Genomic DNA, 23,607 nt, shown 5'->3' on the forward strand with positions numbered 1-23,607 from the left:
CCGCCCGCATTCTCTCTGCTGAGGTTGGCTTTCCACCCGACTACGGCGCGGGCGCCTGCCCGGCGCTCCGGAACTCAGCGGCTGGAGCAGAGTTTCTGGCCGGCCGGGTAGGCGGCCGGAAGCGGAAGTGCTCGCTGGCGGTGTCCGTGAGTCCGGCGACAGCTGGGAGCGCCATGGAGCACGTGACGGAGGGATCCTGGGAGTCTCTGCCGGTGTCGCTGCACCCCCGGGTGCTGGGTGCGCTGCGGGAGCTGGGTTTCCTGCACATGACGCCGGTGCAGGTACCGGCGTGGCCCGGGGGAGGAGGCTCCTCTGTGCGCAGCTGGCAGATGGGGACGGGCAGGCTCCGAGCGGGCCAGGCACCCGCTGAATGGGACACGGCCGGTCGGCGTTAGCGTTAGGGCTCGCATCCCGGAGTTTTCACCCGTCCAGCTGGGACTTTTCCGCGTCTTCGCGCTGCCCAGATTCGGGGGATGCCAAGCTGGTCAGTGACAGGCAGGCAGGGGCGGCTGGCGGCGGCGCACCTGTGCCAGGGCCATCACACCCCTCCCACCTCCGTCTTTGGGTGCTAGTGCCTGGGTCATAGCCTGGCCCTGCCCCTTCTAGCTGTCAGACCGCGGGCAAATGCCTTAACCTCTCTGTGCTTCATTTCCCTTCTCTGTGAAGTGGCAAAAATAACGTTGCCTGCTTCATAGGGTTGTTGTGGGGATTCCATAAGGCAGTGATAACGGGAGCTAGCTCAATAAATGTTACCTCGAAGCCAGGCGCCGAGTCTGCTTCAGGTTTAGCCTCTGGTTGCTGAAAGGGATGGGCTTCTCCTAATACCTAGAGGCCCTGCACAGGGTTTAAAATGAGAGGGTTTATTGGAATCATTGTTCTCTGGTGCTAGATCTGGAAGGGACCTTAAAACTCAGTGTCTTCAAACTCTTCCTGGTCCAGAGAGGAAACGTAGGCAAGGCAAGACTAGAATTCAGGGCGTGGAATCCCGCTCAGCTCGTTCCTGCTACACACATCTGTGCAGACACCGTTGCCATGGCATCTTTGAGCCTGCGCCTCTAGCTGCCCCGTTGTGACTGTTCAGTCTGCTTTGGGTTGCGTCCCAATGCCACCCAAGACGTTCCTAGGGCTTTGACCCATCTGTGGAGTTGTGCCATTCTCTAACCAGTGCTTTGCCATCTCTGTTCAGTCTGCAACCATCCCTCTGTTCCTGAAAAACAAAGATGTTGCTGCAGAAGCGGTGAGTACTGTGTGTCTATGCAGCCTGTCCTGTTTCCCTCCAGAATGAGCTGTGACGAAAAGCCACCCCAAACCTTCTCCCCTTTCAGGTCACGGGTAGTGGGAAGACTCTCGCTTTTGTCATCCCTATCCTGGAAATTCTTCTGAGGAGGGAAGAGAAGTTAAAAAAGAATCAGGTAAGTTTGGCTAAGTGATTTGTTTTCACTTCGTCATCGGAGAGTTTGCTGTTGAGTAAGAAGCTAGAGTAGACCTAAAGCTTGAAAAAATAAAAACACAGTCTACCCTTATAATTCGCAGATCTGTATTTGTGCGTTTGTCTACTTGGTAAAATGTATTTGTAGCTCCCAGATCAGTACTCACCGTGCTTTCATGCTTATCCGTGGCCTTGTGCAGAGCAGTGAAAAATTTGAGTGGCCTGCTGTGCACGTTCCCCACGCAGTTTTCACAAGGCGATGGATGCTCTGCCTTTATTTCAGCTCTCACGGTAACAGGTGTCCTTTTCACGATCTGCTTACTGGCATGGTTTTTGGGGTTCTGTTGGTGATCTCACTGGTTAAAATGGCCCCAAGCAAAGTGCTGGAGCGCCGTCTGTGTCCCTGAGTGCAGGGAGGCTGTGACGCGCCTCTGAGAAAACACGGTGTCAGATAAGCTTTGTTCATGTGTGAGTTGCAGTGCTGGTGGCTGTGAGGTCAGTGTTAATGAACCAGCAATACACGTATATTAATAAGATCTTGCAACAGAAACACACATAAAACAAGCTCATATACTGATTGGTCGATAAGCCTGTGACCAGAAGCTCAGCGGAAGCTCACCCTGTATTTGTCCTGGGGGCGGCGGTTGGGTATTCACTGATTCACGTTCATGGCACTTTATAGAACAGAAAGAACTGCTGTGAATAATGAGAACTAACTGGGATTCAAAGTCATTGCCGTGTGCTGTGAGCGGATGCTGCTGAACCAGCCCAGGGAGTGCTGTTTCTCTGGGAGCTTCCTCCGTGAGGTGTAGGGTACAGAGTGTGTGTGTGTGTGTGTGTGTGTGTGTGTACGCGTGCGCACAGGGGCACTGCCCCATGCACTGCTCATTGTGTCCCTTCCCCCAACGTGGGCAGGTTGGAGCCATAATCATCACACCCACTCGAGAGCTGGCTATTCAAATAGATGAGGTCCTGTCGCATTTCACGAAGCCCTTCCCACAGTTCAGGTAAATTGGATGCAGTGTCCCTGGTAGCCTTGGCGGTGATTTTGCCTGTCCTGCTCAAAGACCTGCTTATGTTTTAGCCAGATTCTCTGGATTGGAGGCAGGAATCCTGGAGAAGATGTTGCGAGGTTTAAGGAACAAGGGTAAGTTTGTTTCCGCTCATTCCTTTGCTTGCTCTTGGCACTGAACCCAAGAGAAATTGTTGCGTGGTCTGGGCCTACCTGGAAACTCCCCTTTTAGCAACCACCTCCTCCCCAAAAAGGTTTCTTTTCCGGGCCCAGCGCCCAGTTTGCTCGCTGGCTCCTTCCTTTTGACCCTGATGGACACTCCCCGCCAAGAGCCTTACCCCTGCAGGAGAAGCGAGGTCGGGGTGTGGTCCCCGGCTCTCCCCAGGCGACTGTACGGGGCTGAGGGCCCTGGCTCTTCTCTGAGCTCTAAGTGCTGTCATCCTTCCTGGGGTGCCCTCTGACCTCGCCCTGAGCCCCACACCTATAGACATCCACTTGTCAGCTTGGCGTCTCCCCAGCGACTCACAGCTGTTACAAATATGCCTAAAACGGGGGCTTGGAATTTTCCTCCCAAACTTCCCTCCATCTGGAGTTCCCCGTTCATCTGTCTACCCATGTGGTACTGCTGAAGTCTGGGAGTCAGCCTTGACCCCTCACCGTCCCCGCCAGTCCCCCTCACAGTTCCCCTTCACCACGTCCTTTGCATTTTCTCCAAAGCGTACCTCTAACCCATCAACTTTTCTCCATCGCCATCTCTCCCACTCATTTCTCTCCTGGACCCTGCGGTGGCTTTCTCTCTCATCTGTATTTCTACTCTTGCCCTCTTATAACCCACTCTCCACATAGCAACGCAAAGTGGCCTTCTCAGAATGCCAGTCTGATCATGTCACTCCTTGAAAACTCTCTAGTGGCTCCCGCTGGCCCTGTTAGTACAGAGCTTACAAGGCCACTTCTCTACTGCCACCCCTTTGCCACCCTACCCTGCTGCAGTGACCTGGCCTTTTCTGGGTTCTGCATGGGCCAGGCGCTTCTGTATCTCCAGGAGGCTTGGGGAAGTCGGGATGGTGTCTGTCTGGCAGCATTTTTCCCCCCAATTCTCTGCTGTTCTTGTGTATATTTTTTAAATTGAATGTAGTGGGGTGACAATGGTTAGTAACATTTGTCTTGCAGCATTTTATCAGCATGGTGCTGCGTTCACAGCAGGTGTTTAACAAACATTTGGAATGTATGTGTGAGAACGTGGTGTCCTCACCCCTTTGGATTTTATTCAGTCCCACCATGAATAAGGTTTGTGAAGAGCAGCGATAGGTTTTACGCCCAATTTGTTAGTGAATCTTTATAAAGAGAACTGTCTTTTATTGAGTGTTCCCTGTGTTCCAGCTATAACACTAGATACTTTCCAGCAGGGGTCACACAGTCACGCTCGCCCAGGGTCAGAGGAAAGTGTAAATGTGTGCAGGGGGCTGGGTGGGGCTAATAAGGAGATGCCCGAATACTCATCTCCAGCTGATAGTTGCCATGTGGGACTCTGGTTCAGTCTTGCCAGATTTTGAATTTTTAAAAAGAATATGGAATTCTAGGGTTTTGTGTGTTATCTCCAGATTTTTTTAACTGTTGGCATGTAATTTGCATTTTACAAAAACTTCCTGCAGATTGGCCACTCCGTGGGGGCACGTTTGGCCTTCAGTCTGCCAGTTGGTGCTCTACACCTCAAATTATCTCTCCTTCTGTGAGCATTCTCATTTTATAGATGAGTTACCTGGGGCCTGCAGTAGTGGAGTGACTTGCTCTAGGTCAGGGGTCTGTACACGTCTGTAAAGGACCAGATGTACACATTTTAGCTTTGTGGACCATACAGTCTCTGTCACAACGGTCAGCCCTGCTGTCATAGTGTGAAAGTCGCCAGCGGCCACGCGTGAATAAAGGGGTGTGGATGTCCACCTGTAAAATGTCACAGAAACAGGCAGAGGCCATTTTGGCCGATGGCCCGGAGTTTGCTGGCCCCTACCCTGGTCTCAGCCTCAAGCCCATGCATTTCCCACCCTGCTGCACTGTCCCCCCACTCTCCTGTCCCCTTTCTGTTCACTGCGATCTAGGTGACCTTTGGTGGGGTGGGGAGAGGACACAAAACTTGGTTTTGGAATCACCAATATCCCCGAGATCAGAGAGTGCAGTGAACGTTGACTTTGTTTTCCAAGTGGGAATATCGTCGTGGCGACTCCAGGCCGCTTGGAGGACATGTTCCGGAGGAAGGCGGAGGGCTTGGACCTGGTCAGCTGTGTGAGGGCCCTAGACGTCCTGGTGTTGGACGAAGCGGACAGACTTCTGGACATGGGGTTTGAGGCAAGGTACTGATGTTGGGCTTCACTGGCTTTGGGTGACACTGGACGTGGGAAGGGGAGCAAAATTACCTCAGAACTGTCCTTAGCAGTCACATCTGCACATCACATCATTAGGGTGCCTGGTCCTTCAAATTCTACCCACAGTTTAAATTCCAGTTCTTAGATGCAGTTTCCTTCATGGTTTCTTGTAAGGTGTTTTTTTATAAACAGCTGTTTTGAGATATAATTCAGGTAGCGTACAATTCACCCATTTAAAGTGTACAGTTCAGTGGTTTTTAGTCTCAAAAAATTTTTGTCTTAATTTTACTCTCTTAATTGCCTCATGTTATGAAAGTATAATTATATGCTTATATTGGAGAAACCTTGGAAAACAGTGATAAAGAAGAAATAAAAATCACCTATAATCTCACCTCTCAGTAACACTGCCTGTAAATACTGTGATGGTTTCTCATTCAGTCCTTTTAAAGACCTGTTTAGTATCACAATGCACTATTTGTTGGCTATTCTGGTATATGAGGGGTTAAGTTGACACCCTTTTTCTTTCTTTTTTTTAGCATAAACACCATCCTGGAGCTTCTGCCAAAGCAGAGGAGAACGGGCCTTTTCTCCGCCACGCAGACACAGGAAGTGGAGAACCTGGTGAGAGCAGGCCTCCGGAACCCTGTTCGGATCTCGGTGAAGGAGAAGGGGGTGGCGGCCAGCAGCACCCAGAAAACCCCGTCCCGCCTGGAGAACTACTACATGGTGAGCCCTGGTTGACGTTCTCACAAGTCCTGCTGTTTAGTGCGATGATGGCTGGGCCTCAGACAGCTTGGTGGTGACCAGTTAACAATACTGTATTGTGTACTGGAAGTTACCAGGAGGGGAGATCGGAAGTGTTCTCATCAAAGAAGAAAAAGCTAACTATATGGTGTGTTGTATGTGTTAGTTACACTGATTATGGTTGTCATTTCACATCGTATACATATATCAAATTATCACATTACACACCTTAAGTATATACGACTTCTATCTGCCAATTGTATCTCAGTAAAGCTGCGAGAAATAAAACAAGTATTCTAAGATAAAAGCAACGTAATGAAAAACTTACTTTTTTATTTGAATTGCTCTCAGTAAGCTTAGTTCTTTCCTTTTAAATGATCAGTTGTAATGATTGTTTTAGTAATTTATTAGATTCTTGTGTTTCTTCTTACTCGAAAAATGATTCCCTAATTTTTTCTTAACCTTCCCTGTCTATGTTTTATCAACATGATACAGTGTTCTCACTAATACACATTAAGCTCTTAAAGCAGATAAGCAACAGTGAACAATGATGAGTGTTGTAGGGATTAGCTTGCAGTTTTCTAGGAAAGTAAATCTATAATAGGATACCCTGTGGTATATTTTAAAATGCATTTGGGGACTGAGCAGGACAAGTGATATGGGTGGTCATACTTGTTGAATGAGTGAATAAGTTAATGTGGGCGTAAGTGTATGTTAAGCAGTCTCCAAGGACAGTGTGTAGGGATCTCCTGCCCCCAAGCCATTGAATGTTCCTAGTACGCATGTGTGGGGCACGCTGGGTGTGGGCACGGGAACCACTGGGTTCCCAGGCCTGTCAGAATGAGCCTGAGTTAGAGAAGGACACAGCCAGACACACAGGTGACACACACAATCATATGATGGACTTGCTCTGAAGGAGACTATTGGGTGACAGTGGTCTGCTGCTTTGTAACCTAAATGTTCGGTAGTTTTGATCTGCACCTGGGAATAGCTGAATCTGCAGCAGTAAACCCTACTGTGATTCTACTCAAGGCAGGGGGAGGGTTTGTGCAAATGTGCTTGTTTGGTAATGAGGCTGCCCCTCTTCCTGTTCTCTCCCATCGCTGGGATGGGCCAGGAGGCAGCTGGCAGAACCCACAGGCCACTGCCACTGCTTGAAAGGCCTGTCTGCGTCAGCCAGGGGACAGGCTTTCAGGCTTTCCTTGGGGCCGGAGGGCTTCCTCAGCCTGTGAACACAGCTGCACGCTTGCGAGGAAGTGGGCTGGTATCCAAAGCAGTGTCCCTGTTGCTGGGGACTAAGGGCAGCGAGAATTTGCAAATCGGAAACTGCCTTTTGCGCAGCTGCCTGGAGGATGTGGTGGAGATCAGACAGGGTGTTAAACTTGGCCTTCACATACTGTGTTGCCCCAAAAATAAGTCCCTAAAAATTAATTATATTAATTTTTGCTTGGCCTTCACATACTGTGTTGCCCCAAAAATAAGTCCCTAAAAATTAATTATATTAATTTTTGCTCCATCAGGGGATGTCTTATTTTTTCATGTACAACAATCTACATTTATTCAAATACAGTCATGTCATCTTCTTCTGGAACATCGTTATAATGTACTAAATGCATCCGTCTGGCTGACGATCTTAACTGGGGCTTATTTTGGGGGTAGGTCTTATTTTCGGGGAAACAGGTCTCTGCCTGAGGCTGGGCTGGCAAAGTCAGGAGGCCGGCTTTTCCCAGGCGAGGGAGGGGTTCGGTATATAGTTCAGTGGTTAAGAGCCAGGCGCTATCTTACCTTTGTCCCTTAATAACTGAACTAGACGAATTTACCAGTTCATCACCTGTCAAATGGGGGCTCAACAATTAAGTCATACCCACTTGATGGGGTTGTTGTGAGGATTCATTTACTAATACAGATGAAGGAGTTTGGCCAGTTCTGAGTACATGGAAGCACCAGTAACTAACTGTTAGCTTTGGACACCACTGTGACGGCTGTTGCGTTTTGCTATTGTGCGTTCATTTAAGTGATTGTATTTAGAGATGCTTGGAAGAAATTCCAAGCTGAGAATTTGGTTTTGGTAAAAATGGGGGAATGCATTCCATTAGATTTTAATGTCCCTAGTGTAGGGTCCTGAATGGAGCACTCGATTGCATTATTAAGGGAGACTGGTGTCTCTCGGTGGAGGTCTTTCTAATAATGAGGTACATTCCTTTCTGGAAACTTGTGTTCACTTTAGAACAGTGATTCTGAACTTGGTTATACATCAGTCTCCTGGGCTCTCTCATGTATTATGGATTTCTGGTCCACTCCTGGGCCTGTTGAACCACCATCTAGCTGTACGGTATGCTGTGCCCGAGAACCTGCATTTTCACAGCCTTCCCTGGAGTGGTGTTAGGCCGGCATGGGGACTGCCTGTGTGTTGGCATTTGGGAACTACTGGATTAGGTGACTCGGTCGCTCAGTTCTGTGTTTTGTGACTTATGTGTGACAGCAGCACATCCTGACGTTTGTTCTGGGCTACGGGGACCCATGAACATTCTGACCAAAGTGTCCTGCTCATGCAGGAAATTAGATTCCTTAAAACTTAAGGCTGACCGTGAAAGTAGCGGTGGGGATTATTATTGTCTATAAATTTGTTTTTAGTAAAGGTTTCCTTTTTACTTTGTAGGTATGTAAGACTGATGAGAAATTTAATCAGCTGGTACATTTCCTTCGAAATCGTAAGCAGGAAAAGCACCTGGTCTTCTTCAGGTAATGCTTCTGGACTCTGGTAGGAGATATGGGGGTTCAGCCTCACCCAGAATTCACAGGTGTATGCAGGCCTCAGATTTGGAGTTCCATTTAGGATGATCTCTCAGTCAGGAATGCTTTTGGCTGCAAAGAACTGAAAGCCCAACTTCTGTGGCTCAAACAGGAGGGGTTTATCTTTCTCCTGTCAAAAGGCTGGAAGTAGGCAGTCCTGACATTGTTTTACGGCTCAGCAACGTCAGGGTCAGTGTTTTGCAGTTGTCCTGGCCTCTCCTTCCTGTGTATTAGCCCGTAGTTTCCAGATGATCACTGTCCCGCCCGCGGTCCTGTCTGCATGGAAAGCAGATAAAGGAGGAAAGGCAGAGGGCGTGGGAAGGGCAGTGTTAGCTATACCCATCCGTTTTCATCAGAAGAGAGGAAAGCTTTCTCAGAAAGCCCTCCTCCCTGGCTGACGTGGCTTTCATTTTATGGGCCACTCGCAGCCCCTCACTTAAGAAAGGTGGAGAAAGTGAGTGTGTAGCTGTCCCAGCTTCTGTAGTGAGAGCAGAGGTTGGGAATGGCAACCAGCCCAGTGTCTGCCACAGCGGGGTTTGTCCTGTTGTCAGAATGCAAGATAGGAATGGATGTGTGTGTTCTTTGGGCTTTTCCCCCGTCCTTCAAATACACCTGTGCTGGTATCTTTTTGGCAATACCAAAAGAATTTTTGTTATTTTCCATCTTTCATTCCACCAATAAAATGTTTAGCTATATTGACCCACAGTTAAAAAATGTAAACTGGTACACACACACACACACACACACACACACACGAAACTGATAACAAAGATTTCACAGAACAGTGCACTGAACGAAGTAGGAGGCATTGTTTTCTATTCTGGTCCAGACTCACTAAATTGATTTCAGGCCCACTGGATTACTTTCAGGATGTGTGGGTTGTGACCCTCAGTGTGTCAAACTGCTTTATTCTGTACTCACGTGACTTGTGGTGGGAACAGTGAAGTCACTTGGCACGACTACTTAAGTAGACGAGGGTCAGCCCCGATTGGAATCCTGCAGCCGGCAGTGGGAAGAACACTGCAGAAGGAATCGAAGCTTGGCTCCGCCTCTGCCACTCACACAGCCTCTCTGTAGGCTTGTTCCCTCATGAGCAAAAGGATGTGAGGTCACGTTAGAATCCCTCCAAATCAAAGGGGTTTGGGGTAAACGTTATTGGAAGGGTGCTGCATAGGGAATTCACAGACTCAGAGAGAAAGTTGGGTGCCCAGCCCTTGGGAAGACAGGATCCGGGAGCCCCAGAGATCTCCGTGGCCACCCCTTTAGGGCATATTCTCATTGGGATGACCCTGCTCCCTTCCATTTGTCCTTGGGTGTTTCAGAGCTGAGACCAAATGTCTAGGAGAGGATCTGACTGGTCAAACTGGGGTTACCTGATGAGCCCTGGGGGATCACATTAATGGGGGAAGAAGCAGTTCCCCAAAGGGGAAGCAGGAATGTTTTGAAGTCTTATAGAACTATTTATATTTAAAAAGACACTACACTGTTTTTGTTCTGAAGGACTGCTTCAGTTTCATTCCTTTCTCTGCGGCCAGGAGAGCCCCCTTGCTAGAACATCTTTAGACAGTGGGAATACATCTTTGGGGTTTTAGCTTACGCTTAAGGGATTTGGTCCAAAGTTTGGCCTTTCATTGGCAGAGGGTTGGAGATTTCGAGCTTGGCTGCGGACGACATTCGTAGCCACCCCGCATTCCTCCAGAGGATGGGGCCATCACGCAGCGGGTGTTCACGGCCTCCCTCCCCGCAGCTGTAGGAGGACCGATGGCAGCGACTGAGCCCTCTGTCCCTCCGCAGCACCTGCGCCTGCGTGGAATACTTCGGGAAGGCCCTGGAGGCGCTGGTGAAGGGCGTGAAGGTCATGTGCATTCACGGCAAGATGAAGTACAAGCGCAACCAGATCTTCATGGACTTCCGCAAGCTGCAGAGGTGGGTGGCTCGGCGGGGGCAGCGGGTCACGGCCGCAGTGCACTGGTGCACGTCCCCCTGCCTCTAAACCTCTGTGCCGTGTTTTCCCTGCCAGGAGCCCTCTTCCCCCTCCACCCCCGTTGTCACACCTCTGTTTAGATGCCTGAGCCGTCCCTCTGTCCTGACCCCATTAACTTTGCTGTATCTGCCGACTTTCCTGCTAGAGTTTAAGCTCCGCGAGAACAGGAACCTGTGTGATATGTTCACTCCTGGATTCCCGTGTCCGGCCCAGGGCCTGGCCAGTGGGGGGTTGGTAACTATCTGTTAAATGGGTGAATAGAGTGTTAGGTGCAAACCATCAAATCCAGCTTGAAGTCATCGAGCCCTTGCCTGCACAGTCGGGATTATGTGTCTCAGTGACCGTGACTTGACTGTGACATAAATGATGCTTCTCTGTTTTTCGCGATTACCGAGCATCCCAGCTACGATAAAAGCCGCCGGGCAAAGTGGTACAACCGACTTATACCTCAGTCAGGGAGTGACAATTTCGATTGTTTTTTTAAGCGGCTATAAAGGATTTGACCCACTACAGCTTCTTTCTTCAAGTGGAAATATGCTAATTTAAAGGATCCTTTCATCGTCTCCTCCCCACCTCTTGTTTTGATTGGGAATTTCTAAAGCCCTAGAGATTTTTAGGAGGAAGAAAAAATGAACATTATTACTAAATATTTGCTTCTGTGAGAGGTTCTGGAACTTCTGTATTACTGTTGTCGTCACTGAGATTAGTAAAGACTGATGGTGATGAAAACGGTGACCTCCTCACTCAGAATGTGTTCTCTCGTTTTCTAGCGGGATTTTAGTGTGCACTGATGTGATGGCCCGAGGAATAGATATTCCCGAAGTAAACTGGGTTTTGCAGTACGACCCTCCCAGCAATGCAAGGTAACAGCATGATAGAATGTTACCCTCTGTCTAGGAGTCTAGCCTGGGGAAGTAAACAAAATGACGACTGTCAAACATTATTTTAAATGGCAAAAGTGGGCAAATGGGTGAGTCAGTGGTATGTCAGTAGTGATACCATATTACACAGATTAAAGGTATTTTCAAATACTTTTTAAAGTTCTTGCAGAAATGTACATGGTAGAATGTTTAAAGGAAAATAGTACCTAACACTGTATATGAAAATTTCAGTTACTCTCCCACAGTAAGCACATATCCCTAATAAGTGCTTCCAAACATTAGAAAAAGCCTGTAAATACAGTCTGAGCAATAGTAGTTACTTCTCGATGGAGGGCTTACAGGTCCTTTAGTTGTTTTTGTTTGTACTTTTCATTATTTCCCAGATTTTCTGTTAGGACCATGTCCTGCCTGTACCATCAGAGAAGAATGAGTTTAAAAGCTTTATAGTTCACGTTAAATGTCTTACAGAATCCTGCCTGGTTTTCAATGTATATTTAATCGCCAACTGTTCTATTTCAACACTAGTAAGTGGCAGAGTTGGGAATGAGCTGTGGAGTCTGGTGGCCCCAGGCCTGTGCTCCACTCAGCCATCGTCACACACTGACCATGTCCCTGTCGTGTTCATTCTCTCCCAGTGCCTTCGTGCACCGCTGTGGCCGCACAGCCCGAATCGGCCATGGCGGCAGCGCGCTCGTGTTCCTCCTTCCCATGGAAGAGTCATACATCACCTTCCTGGCAATTAACCAGAAAGTAAGCTGTCATCTCTTTTCACATAGACACCCAGTGACGGGGTAGTGGGAAAGGTTCTTTTCCAGCACGTGGTCTGGAACTTAGATTAGGAGTTGCCAAGTCCCAGGGCCAGGCTGGTGAAGTCAGTGCGGGAACCTGGCTGGCGTTAGGGTTGTGGGGAGACACCAGCCTCATCTAGGGTGGCAGCCGCTGCTTGGCCCCCGCTGAGTGTCACTATTTGGGAACGTGGCCAAGTGTTGCCATACTTTCTAACCAGAAATCAGATTGTTACGTAAAATCTGATTTTAAAATTTTCTTTAAAAAATTTAAAATATTTTTTGGACCATGTGAAATACTTGGGTTGGATTTGGGCTTCATGGCCTCCGATTTGAGATTAAAATGAATTGTTTGGCCTTTGGTTTTATTGGCACTGGCTGATGTCTTGGGAATGAGGTGGTTCCAGCCAGAGAATTGACAATGGTCTCTGTACAGTGCCCCCTGCAGGAGATGAAACTCCAGAAACACACAGTAGACCTCCTTCCAAAGCTCAAGTCCATGGCCCTGGCTGACAGAGCTGTGTTCGAAAAGGGCATGAAAGCTTTTGTGTCGTTCGTCCAGGCTTACGCGAAGCACGAATGCAGCCTCATCTTCAGATTAAAGGGTAAGATGGACTTCTTTTTTTTCCCCTTTCTTGGTTCAAGCCGTTGTTTCTCAGTCTAGTTGTGTGGGACACAGCTCCCTGGCCTATGCTGGTATTACAAGCCTTGTGCTCCCCACGGCTGAGGCAGTTGGTCGGCCAGTTGCTGGCTTCTGGCTGCTCATGGCAGCCCAGCTCCCCCTGGAGCCATTGTTCACAATCTTAGCTGTAGAGGGTGCAGCTCACTGGCCCATGTGGGAATCAAACCAGCGACCTTGGCTTTAGGAACATGGCACTCCAACCACCTAAGCCACCGGACTGGCCCTGGATGTTTTCATATAATTGTGTCTCCACCTTAAACATCTGATGGTTTTACAAGAATTACAAGTGTGAAATTGGTTTGTCTTATAAAAATCGTAAGCATATGTCAGGGTTAATGTTTTTTCAACATTTAACAGGAAGTCTTCCTAGGATTTGAGTAGACAGAGAATAAACTGGCTGCTGCATATTCCTTTTTAGTAAAAATGTAATTATTTTCATTCTAATTACAATGAATCCATTAAGTTACTTCGTTAGAAAAGGTGATGTTGCAAGGACCTCCCCTGGGCTGGCTGTCATGGTCCCATCCTGGCTGTGCTAACACTGGTGTTTTGGTTTAACTAGACCTTGACTTTGCTGGTCTCGCTCGAGGCTTTGCCCTGCTGAAAATGCCCAAGATGCCAGAACTGAGAGGAAAGCAGTTTCCAGATTTTGTGCCTGTGGACATTAACACAGACACCATTCCATTTAAAGATAAAATTAGAGAAAAGCAGAGGCAGAAACTACTGCAGCAACAAAGGAAAGAGAAAACTGAGGATGAAGGGAGAAAAAAATTCATCAAAACGAAAGCTTGGTCAAAGCAGAAGGCCAAAAAGGAAAAGAAGAAGAAAATGAGCGATAAAAGGAAGAGGAAAGAGGTAACCTCTGCAGTTTCATTACTTACATACTCAACCTAGAATTCAGAACAAATTTTACTGAAAGTTATCTTTTGATCGGAATTGAGGGGGGCTCTGAAATGTCACGCTGGTGACTCGGGTGGGAATGCACTGCCTGTGGGAGCAGACCTCAGAGCAGGTCACCCCTGAGTAAAAGCTGCTGGTTTCACGTAGCACACTTGCTGAGGAATTCAGTGGTTTTCTGGTCTCTTCTGCACTTAGGGTTCTGATATCGAAGACGAGGACATGGAAGAACTTCTTAATGACACAAGGCTCTTGAAAAAGTTAAAAAAAGGCAAAATCACTGAAGAAGAATTTGAGAAGGGGTTGCTGACAAGTGGCAAAAGGTCAGTGAAGACAAATCTTGGGCCCTCAGAGCTGGGAGACGACTGCTGATCCCAGTGCCCCAGGTGAGACGCGCGGGCAGGCCTCACGTGCAGACCCCACATGGGGCCACTCACGTTTGCTTTCACCAAACGTAAGACTTTGCAACATGCAAGCAGCGTCCCATCTCTGAAAGCTGTTGCTTCAGACTGGGGAGACACAAGGGGGGGTTCACACTCATGAATAGTTTACTAAATACGTACCAGCCTTGAAGACGTCCAGTGGAAGAAAATGTAAAATCATTTGGGTGTAAATAGTAGATGTTGATATTTATTTCGACAGGTCACCTATAATAGAGAGCTCATTTATCTGGGGCTATTTTATACTTATTTTTATTTTTTTAATTTTTATTGGGGAATATTGGGGAACAATGTATTTTTCCAGGACCCATTAGCTCCATGTCAGGTTGTTGTTTTCAGTCTAGTTGAGGAGGATGCAGCGTACTGGCCCATGTGGGAATCGAACCAGCGACCTTGGTGTTTTGAGCCCTGCGCTGTAACCACTGAGCCACCAGCCACCCCATACTTAGTTTTTAACATATAGATACTGAAGTATACTTGATTGTGGGCTGTTGGAAGTTCCTTAGGTTTTCAGGCACTTGGCCTCCCCAGGAGTCCTAACCCCTGGACTTAGGTATCTCTCTGATGTGCTGCACAGAACTGGACAGGTAATGTGGCTGGGTTTTCCTATTCTAAGAATAGTCCCCAGTCCTGTTTTGTTGGGGGAGTATCTGAAGAAACAGTAAGCCATGTTCTGGGAAAGAAAATTGTTCTGCCTTCTCTGTTGAATAAACTGTATTTCCTTCTAATCAGCTGTATCTTAAATGTGTGAGTGTGTCATCACCAACGGGGCCAGTACGGGGGGGCCCAGGGTCAGCTCTCAGTACTGAGGCAACACTATATCAAAACCTTAATTTATTTGAAAAGATGCTGAATTTGTTTCCAAGTCCAATTTTTAAAAGTTGTTCAGGTCCCAAACATGTTAAGATTGACATCTTTCACAAACACAGAATTGAAGTTTACAGATGTTCTGGAAGGCGTCTTCCTAAGTGGTGAGCCGTGCAGGATACTCCTGCTAAATGCTGTTTCTGCCTTCCTTCGCTTCTCTGGGGAGTTTACACCCTGTTTGGCTCGATCCTGCCCAGGGGATGGCAGCCCCTGGCTCGTGTGCACTGCAAGCCTGATGCCAACTGAGCAAGTGTTTCCCGCCTTTCTTCTAAGGCACCATATGTACCACGTGTCCCGTGCAGCCGTGAGTCAGGTACTGAAGGGACTCCCGAACACCTGCCTTTTCAGGCCTGCAGCTCTTTGATGCTTTTGGCAGATCAGTTTGGAGTGTGGGGAAGGTGAAGGGAGGGAAACTTGGGCACATCTTCTTTTATCAGTTAAGTGGCCAATAATGGAACGCCTATTTCTGGAAATACGAAATGAATGAAAGTATCTGGAAACTAAGAACAATTTAGGTTGAGTTTTTGGGGAACCATGAACATAGTTAAATGGGACTGAAATGAATAAAAAATTCTTCAAGACTTATGATTTTAAGTCCTTAGTCCATAAGTCTTCATTAAAAAAACAACCGGTTTGGCCTGGCTCAGTGAGCGGTGAGGGCACTCACCCTGCCCCAACTGCATCAGCTGCGCGTGCGGGGACGGGCCCAGTGGTTACAGATACAGCTTGATGAGCTCGTCGCTGACTGCTGAGGGGGTCAGCACCCCCAGGTCTGTAAACAGCAGTGTTATTAAGGAGGGGGCGGTGTAGTCGACCCACGGGTGCTCCTCTCTGAGGTCCTGTCCAGTCTGTGCCGACTTTAGAGTGTCTGCCTTGTACTGAGGAAAGAGGAAGCACACATTAGTCTGCCCCACATCCGGGGCTCTGCACTCGGGGGGCCTTGGCTGAGCAGTCAGTGTGCGGCCACCCGGACGTGCTCTCTGGAAACGGGGAGAAGCCCGCTGAGCAGCACACTGCCGAGGAGGGCAGATCACGTCTGTACCACGTGTCCCGTCACTTGTGTGCTGGATTAACTCCTCCAGCCTCTCCGTATAGCAGTATTTATAGGGAGCTTCCCATGGATTACCTCAGAATCGTCCTAACTGATAATACTGTTACCCCATCGTACCGAGAACTGAAGTTCAGAACTTCAAGTGAAAGTTCTTGCCCAAGGTCACATGGTCAGAAGTGGCAGAGATGGGAGTTGAGCCCAGACAGTGGACGCCAAAGTTTGGACTGTTAACCGCCAGCCCTCCTGCCGCCTCAGCCGGTATCTAGTGCTTAAGTGAGTGAGAGACTGAAATTCTGGGGACAAGTTAGACTGAGTCTTGGGGACAAATTAGACTCTGAGTCTAACAACCACCAACTTATCTTTGTATCCCGTATGTTGGAGAAAGTAGCAATGGGAAGTAACTTACTGGAACATTCTTAACACAGCATTTTTTCAGAGGTTTTTTTCAGACTCAAATACCCCTTCAAATATGTCAAACTTGCCTTAAACTTATCTGGGACATCTTGCTGGTTTAGTGGGAAGAGCCGCACAAACTTGAAGCTTTCTGCAACCACGTAGAAAGGCTTGTTCTGTGCCTTGGCACACACGGCCATCTGATTGGTTCCAATCTGGGAAGTCAGAGAAAGTGGAGAATGAGATCTTACAGCACATCTGAAGTGGAAGCAACAGACAGTATGTGGGTGAACGTAATATATGTAATTCTGGCTTTGGAATTAAAGAGGATCTTTTAAAAAAACAGGATAGATGTTTTTCCAAAGCTATACAAATGGCCAATAAACACATGAAAAAATTCTCAAGATCCTTAGTCATTAGGGAAATGGAAGTCAAAACTGCAATGAGATATTGCTTTATACCTACTAGGATGGCTGCAATTTTAAAAAGACCAAGTAAGTGAGGGCAAGAACGTAGATAAACTGGAATCCTTGCATGTTGCTGGTGGGAATGTAAAATGGTGTAGCTGGTGGGTTAAACATTCTGGTGGTTCCTCAGAAAGCTAAACACAGAATTACCATCTGACCCAGCAATTCCACTCGTAGGGATATGCTCAAAAGAACTGAAACCAGGAACTCAAATAGATAACTGTACACCCATGTTCACAGCAGCATTCACAACAGCCAAAAAGTAGAAACAACTCAAGCGACCATCAGAGGATGAACGGATAAACAAATGGGGCCATCCATACAGTGGTACATGATTCAGCCATAAAAAGGAATGACGTTCTGATACATGCTGCAGCCTGCATGAGCCCTGAAAACGTCATGCTAAGTGAAAGAAGCCAAACTCAAGAGGAAAGATATGATTCCACTTATACCAAGAATTGGCAAAAATCATGGAGGTGGAAAGTACACTAGATTAGGGGCTGGGGGAAGTGGGGAACAGTGAGTGTTACTTAATGGTGACAGTTTCTGTTTGGGGTGATGGGAAAGTTTTGAAAACAGACAGTGGTGATGGTTGCACGACGATGTGAATGTAAATCCCATTGCACTGTACACTTAAAGATGATTATGTTCAGTGAAAAAGAAAACCAACCCCAACACCCAATTCCGTTAAAACATGTTTTGAAAAAATATAAATTACATTCTCTTCATTTACATAGATCAATCTTCAAAGCAGAAGGAAAGCTGACCGAAATTGGGCTGAGCACTGCAGTGGCGTGTAGGACCTGGAGACAGCTCGATGCAGTGACGAAGCCCTGAGGCCACACGGGGTTAGGTGGCCGAATAACATCACACACAACACTGTTCCTGTGTGCGGGGTCCACAATACATCACCAAGCCTTAAACAAGGAACTATCCTACCTTGTTAATAATTCCTCCGTTTTCAACAACTCCTTCGGCACCAACTATGACAAGATCCACTTTCTCCATGATATAGCTGAGGAAATTTAAAAAAAAATTGTTTTATGGTCTTTTCTTGGCTCTTGTTAGTAGCATCACCACCTGCAAAGATTAATATTCCATTTTCACCATGTTAAGTTCCTCCCGTAACTAACTTTATTTAAAAGAGCACTTAACATGAGACAAGCCTGCACTGTTACCAGTTCTGCTGCCGGAGGCGTTAACACCCGTTTTGATCACGACCCCATAGTAAGATGTACACGCCTCATGGCCACCCAGTACGTGCTCACATGTGTGCCAGGAATTTCATGGCCTGGTATTTATCCTTACTACGTGAGGTGCATTCTTTTCTGTTCTGCTTCAATACAGACAAAACCGAAATTTAAAAACCTATTATGATCTGAAGTTGGAAAGAAGTGTCACACAATTTAAGAATCTTTCCAGTAGGGTGCAGGCCAAAATACCTTTTAAAATGAGCAATTAGAATTCTTCAAAATGCTTACTCTTAAACACATCCCCAATTTCCTTACTCATTTGCCTTATGTGTTTTCGTTCCAAGGGATTATTATTCCTGTTTTCTCTCGTGAGGTACAGACATGTCACGTCGGTTTAAGTTGCGTGGGTGAGCCGACGAATCCCAGAGTACCACCGACACCCATGTCTTCAGATGAAGAGGGAACACTAACCACATGTGCTGACCTTTGCACTGTAGTACTATATACAAGACGCCCATTCTTCCAGCACCCTCCAGCCCTGTCTTCTGTGGACACCGTCAAGATCTGGTAACGAGCTTGCTGGTTTAACGCAGTTATCAATTAAGAGGCAGGACGCTAACCAGTGCAGGTTTATGAATGGGACTCAAACCTTTAATCTGGACACCCCACTCTAAGCCACCCTGGGAGTGGGAGAGCACAAGTAATTGTGGCTGGGGAAGCCAGGCGCTTACCCAACAGCAGCGTCCAGGACCACGGTGACCGGGACGTTGAGGTGGCAGAGGGCTTTGGCCATTTTCTTACTGAAAACGACATTTTGAGAACATCAGAGAAAATCCAAGAAAGTCCCATAGTGGTGTATGACGAGTCCCTTAACTGACAATGACAAAACATGTTAGCTTGAAACTCAGGTGATGTCAATGGATGAAGGGGCAGGTCCCACGACTGGAGTGAGGAAACAAGAATTTGGGTTCTTTAGAAGGAAGTATGTGTTTCAGGGAAACTATAGTCTCGGGGACTCTGGGTAAAAGATGCAAATTCAGAAAAAAGAAAATTTTCACGTCATTATTTGCTGGCTAGATAGATGTGAATTGTGTTCTTTGATAAAATGTTTCAGTTGACACAATGTCCTGCTATTCCTCTGATTTCACTATTAAATAAAACCCCTCGATCCTGTCCTGGGACCTACTGTAAGTTCAGTGGTTTTTCACCCGGGCAGGCCCAGGCCCAGGCCCAGGCCCAGGCAAGGCCGATGGACGGGCACTTCGGAGCCATGGCCTGGCTCCTCGTACAATGGATCGTAACCCTCAGTTTGTTCCTTAAAATAAATGACTGCTGGGCCCCTAAGCAAATGGAAAGATACTTGCCCTGATAAGTCAGGCTGTGACTCTGTAATGTACACACTGAAACGCTTCTTGGCCACCACAGCTGCCTCCAAGACTCTCAGGACCACTCGGGAGTTGGCATGAGTTAGTATTTTCTGTGGACCAAGAAAGCTCTGTCAGTGGGAAAGCTTCCGACCGTCAACCATACCCTCGGCCACTCTAATGCACAGTCCTGGGACCCCAAGGCTTTCATTATGCTTTCTCACTAATCAACTACAATCAGAAGAAAAGGTCTTGATGGCACAACGAGTTCTAAGCCCACATATAAGTTGAAGAAGGTTTCTGCCAGAGGAATAGATCATGGGTCTCCTTTTCCCCACAGCAGGTAGAGAAATGGAATCCCCCTACAGTGGGCAAAAGCCTTTATATCTGAAGGCTCTGTTAGGTTCCTTTGGGTTATTTTTTCTATTTCTAAGACATGGTTGCACACTTTGGCTTACAGGCACCAGGCAGGGAGCATAAATAAATGCAGTGGGCTGGGTGGAGCTGGTCCCTCTGTGGTCAGATCATCTGATTTTTTTAGAGGAGCCCCAAAATCCAGTATTTAAATGTTAGTTAACTAATTTTTTTTAAATTTATAAACCCTGGGGTAAACGCTGCCCATTGTGGGCCAGATACAATTTGCAGGCACTTACACGTGACCTCTGTCCTAAGGAATAGAGGACGGCACAATGCCAAATGGACATAGCTCCTTCCTGGGCCTCACCCGAGAGCTTGTCAGAAATGCAGGTTCTCAGGCCCCAGCCCAGACCTACTGAATCAGAATGTGCAGTTAAGATCTCTAGGTGGTTCCTCTGCATGTTGAAATTTGAGCTGCTCTGCTCTAGAATTAATGTAAATCAGCACTGAGACAGGTGTACCCACATTAAACTACATGGGTGCAAATGAAACCCACAGAATGCCAGCAGCGTGGCCGAAAGGAGAAGGCCTCTGAGACAGCAGTCATAATCTTGCTTCCACTTGGCTAAAATGGCTTTGTTTGCAACTGGCTTTTGTACAAGTTCTCCTCACACCTATTATGTCATTTATTTAATAACATACTTCAAAGGTTGGGAAGAGGGTAATAAAACAGGACATGATTTCAGAGTCAAAACACAAGTGAAGGATTTTATGGTCAGTGGAGGCTTAGATGGCGCAAAGAGGGGATGCTGGTGGGAGAGACATCATAAAAGTTTTATTACCCCTGCGCTGGGAGACTGACTAAACTTGCAGTTCCTGTCTTTCCTCACTTATAAACAGTAGGCAGCTTTGCATCTCTGTAATAACATCTGAAATTAAGTCAAAATCTCAATCCAGTGCTAACCTTCAGCAGGAAGACAGACAGTATTAACCAGTGACAAATGCTGTTCTGTTTTGATTTAATTCAGATTAATTGAGTACATATCCAATAATAAAGATACTTTTCTTTAATAAGACACCTTATTAAATCCAGAATCATGCATGCTGTCCCAGTGTTGTTCTCTGCCTGTTTAAAATGACAACCACCTATAACAATAATATCAATATTAGTGCTCACTGTGTGTCAGGCACAGTGCAGAGTCCTTACACATAGCATCTTATTAATTCCTACAACAACCCTATGAGGTAGGTGCTGTTATCACCCTTATTTAGCAGATAAGTAAACTGCAGCATAAAGAAGTTAAGGAACTTGTCCAAGGTTACACAGCAAGTAAGTGGCAGAGGTAGGATTTTACCCCAGGAGTCTTTCACTCCAGAATCCTCGCTTCGTTACCACCCATATCTACTCACCGCCCCATCTTTGATGAAAGTATGGCACAGATCTGCAATTTTATTTCTCGACAGTGATATTCTCCTGAGAAAAAGCTCTCCTCGCTCAATCATGATCTTTTTACATTTGGAGTAATCCTAGGAAGAAAAGAGCAAAATGAGGGGCAGCGGAAGATCCAGGCAAAGCAGAGAATATTTACAGCCAAAGAGAGAAGCAGAAAAGGAATGCGAGGGGGGTAGCAGCTTACAGAGTATTCCAGGGACGTTAGGCTGATGAAGCGCAGGAAGAGCTCCCCACCCGAGGACACGGCCACTGAGGAGTCCACGCCACACAGGGTTTCTATGGCACTGGTGAGATTCGCCCTCAGGCCCTGGATTGTCTCTCCTGGATTGATCACACAAAGAATGTGATGTTCACTTTCATATCACAGCCCCTTGGTGGGTCTGTGATTCATTCATTCATTCAACCAATATTTACTGGGTGCATATTGTATGCCGGGCACTATTCTAGATGTCAGAGATATATCAGTGAAGACAGATGGCATCCTTGCTCTGATCGAGTGCCCTTTCTAGTGGAAGAGGCTGACAATAAACTAGCACACAAAGAAACAGCAAGTTAATTACAGATTGTAATGAAGACAGAAAAAAGCAGAATGACGAGAAAGGTGAAGCTATGCTGGAGGTAACAGGGATGGCCTCTTGGAGTGGGGGCCACTTAAACTGAGACTCGAGTAAGAAAGGATCCAGCCACATAAAGATCCAGTGGGAAAGGTTCCAGGAGCAGACTAGAACAGTGCAAAGGCTCTGAGATGGGAACAAACTTAGCACAAGAAACAAAGAGAGGCCAGCATGGCTGAAATGCAGTTCAGTGAGGGACATCCTGGAAGGAAATTAAGTAGCAGTGGCAGACGAGGTCTGTGAGGCGGCTGAGGTGTTTGGATGTTATTTTAAGTACAATGGGAAGACATTGGAGGTTGTCCTAGAGACACATATATCTAGTCCAGCCCTTTGGATTAAAGAAGGCCTTATTATTTTGCTCATATAAGATGTTATGCTAACCCAGATGCTTACATTTAGAATGCCTGAATTAGTAGGTGATCGCAGTGAATGACTTTAATACCAGAATTTATTCTGGAATGTTCTCTGTAGCATCTGTATAGAATCTGGCACAAGACATGAGCTCAATAAACAGTTGTAAAGCTGAACTATTGCTATAATTTAAGCTTCGTGGTCAATTTGATATAAAATGGTGACTCTTGATTCAAAGTATATTTCACTTACGAAAGGGAATCCATTTAATGGTAACGAGGACTCGCTCCAGGTTAAAAGGAAGACTAAAAAGAAGAAGCTGAGTTTGGGGCGACATTCCCTTGTGTAGACACACATATATCTCTCACTTTCTACACTTGTAACAGTTGTTAGAAGACTTTCCTGAGGCCCAGCGTGTTTGAAGATGACCCTCTTTACCTTTATCTCTTTTCAAGAACTCCAGCAAAGTCCGAATGGCAGCCACTGCTGACGCCGTGTCAGGATCTTCTTTCATCTGAGACTTAAAGTATTCGATTAACTCTGAGAAGAGAGAAAAAAGTGACTCATCAGATTCGTTTATCAGGATCTAAGGCCGGAGAGCTTGTCAATAACTGTTGACCTTAAGAAGCAACATAATTTAAAAACTACTTTTCATGTGTTGGGCGTCCAGGGGAACGATAAATGTTGATGGGACTAGAGATGACAGCTACTGAATGATAGTAAAAGGTCCTTCTCCCTCTTATCTTTGACCCCAAGTTCTGAGAGAATTCCAGAGTCAACCATCTTATCAATTTCTCCTGTACCCCTGCGGACAGTCTATGCTAAGTCAAGCCTGTTCACATATAGACCTATTTACGTATGTAGAGGTCAACCCCCTTTTATCTTTTTAACACGAAAGTGTGCCCTTGTATTTCACTTAGTAAAACACTTCGATCACCACACTAGATGACCACAGCAAACACGGCTTATTCTCTCGATTCTAGTACCAGATCCAACAGAGCAGGGAGGCTTATTCCTATCCCACATATGGGGAAATCAAGACTGCGAAGACCTGACACTTGGTCCGAAGTCTCACTTTTTTGGACGAGGGCAGTGGAAAGAAGCGTGGGGAGAGGGGGTGTCTGCAGATGCTCTCAGAGACCATCCCCTGGATACCGGAGCAGCGAGAAAGACTAGTTGTGACAAGAGGAACCACATCCAGCAGAGCAACCTAAGTTTGGAAAGTGACCTCTCCCGGAGCCCAGCCTGGGTGTGCGAGGTGGAGGGACCCCTGAGCGGCTCCGCTTTGGTCCTAGCAGGCCCATCCCCTCCCGATTTACCCTTGTCGTCCATGGTGCCCTCCGGACCGCAGAGCCCGAGGGGCCCGGAGCCGCTCGCGCTACCTGCACGAGTCGGGCGACCGCGCGGGCGCCAAGCCACAGAGACTGACAGCGCGCGGCGCGGCTCTGCACTTCACTTCCGGCGCTTTGGGGGCGGGGCCTGGGGCAAAC

General features: G+C 47.0%; 2 protein-coding genes across 4 annotated transcripts; one reads left to right on the forward strand and one right to left on the reverse strand.

The window, feature by feature from the left end:
• Positions 1-125: 125 nt before the first annotated feature.
• Positions 126-18,456, forward strand: DDX55 (DEAD-box helicase 55). Of its 3 annotated transcripts, none has more exons than XM_088801059.1 (15): positions 126-281; positions 1,187-1,237; positions 1,326-1,412; positions 2,345-2,436; positions 2,514-2,576; positions 4,640-4,789; positions 5,338-5,527; positions 8,205-8,287; positions 10,133-10,264; positions 11,093-11,185; positions 11,839-11,953; positions 12,425-12,593; positions 13,233-13,525; positions 13,766-13,953; positions 18,323-18,456. In XM_088801059.1, the coding sequence occupies exons 1-14, from the start codon at positions 174-176 to the stop codon at positions 13,937-13,939; spliced, it is 1,800 nt and encodes a 599-aa protein (XP_088657185.1). In that variant the 5' UTR covers positions 126-173; the 3' UTR covers positions 13,940-13,953; positions 18,323-18,456. The 3 variants fall into 3 exon arrangements, with proteins under 3 accessions (XP_088657185.1, XP_088657186.1, XP_088657184.1); XM_088801060.1 differs by lacking the exon at positions 18,323-18,456 and adding an exon at positions 17,523-17,656; XM_088801058.1 differs by lacking the exon at positions 18,323-18,456 and having other exon boundaries at positions 13,766-14,735.
• On the reverse strand, positions 14,825-23,594 carry EIF2B1 (eukaryotic translation initiation factor 2B subunit alpha). Its single transcript, XM_019748779.3, has 9 exons — positions 23,437-23,594; positions 22,556-22,657; positions 21,337-21,473; positions 21,110-21,226; positions 19,343-19,455; positions 18,710-18,778; positions 17,725-17,800; positions 16,408-16,533; positions 14,825-15,752 (listed from the first exon to the last, which is right to left on the reverse strand). The coding sequence occupies exons 1-9, from the start codon at positions 23,447-23,449 to the stop codon at positions 15,588-15,590; spliced, it is 918 nt and encodes a 305-aa protein (XP_019604338.1). The 5' UTR covers positions 23,450-23,594; the 3' UTR covers positions 14,825-15,587.
• Between the last annotated feature and the right edge of the window lie 13 nt (positions 23,595-23,607).

Source organism: Rhinolophus sinicus, chromosome 9, assembly GCF_057876585.1.
Source record: "Rhinolophus sinicus isolate RSI-liver-muscle chromosome 9, RSI-T2T, whole genome shotgun sequence".
Classification (NCBI taxonomy): domain Eukaryota; kingdom Metazoa; phylum Chordata; class Mammalia; order Chiroptera; family Rhinolophidae; genus Rhinolophus; species Rhinolophus sinicus.

Bases quoted from the DNA above. Each gene is read 5' to 3' on its own strand.
- DDX55 (XM_088801059.1), top strand. From the start codon at position 174: ATGGAGCACGTGACGGAGGGATCCTGGGAGTCTCTGCCGGTGTCGCTG. The intron at 2,577-4,639 runs GTAAGTTTGTTT...TTGTTTTCCAAG, and splicing joins GCGAGGTTTAAGGAACAAGG to TGGGAATATCGTCGTGGCGA. The intron at 12,594-13,232 runs GTAAGATGGACT...TGGTTTAACTAG, and splicing joins CCTCATCTTCAGATTAAAGG to ACCTTGACTTTGCTGGTCTC.
- EIF2B1 (XM_019748779.3), bottom strand. The intron at 21,227-21,336 runs GTAAGCTGCTAC...TTTTCTTCCTAG, and splicing joins TAACGTCCCTGGAATACTCT to GATTACTCCAAATGTAAAAA. The intron at 19,456-21,109 runs GTGAGTAGATAT...CTTGGTCCACAG, and splicing joins CTTTCATCAAAGATGGGGCG to AAAATACTAACTCATGCCAA.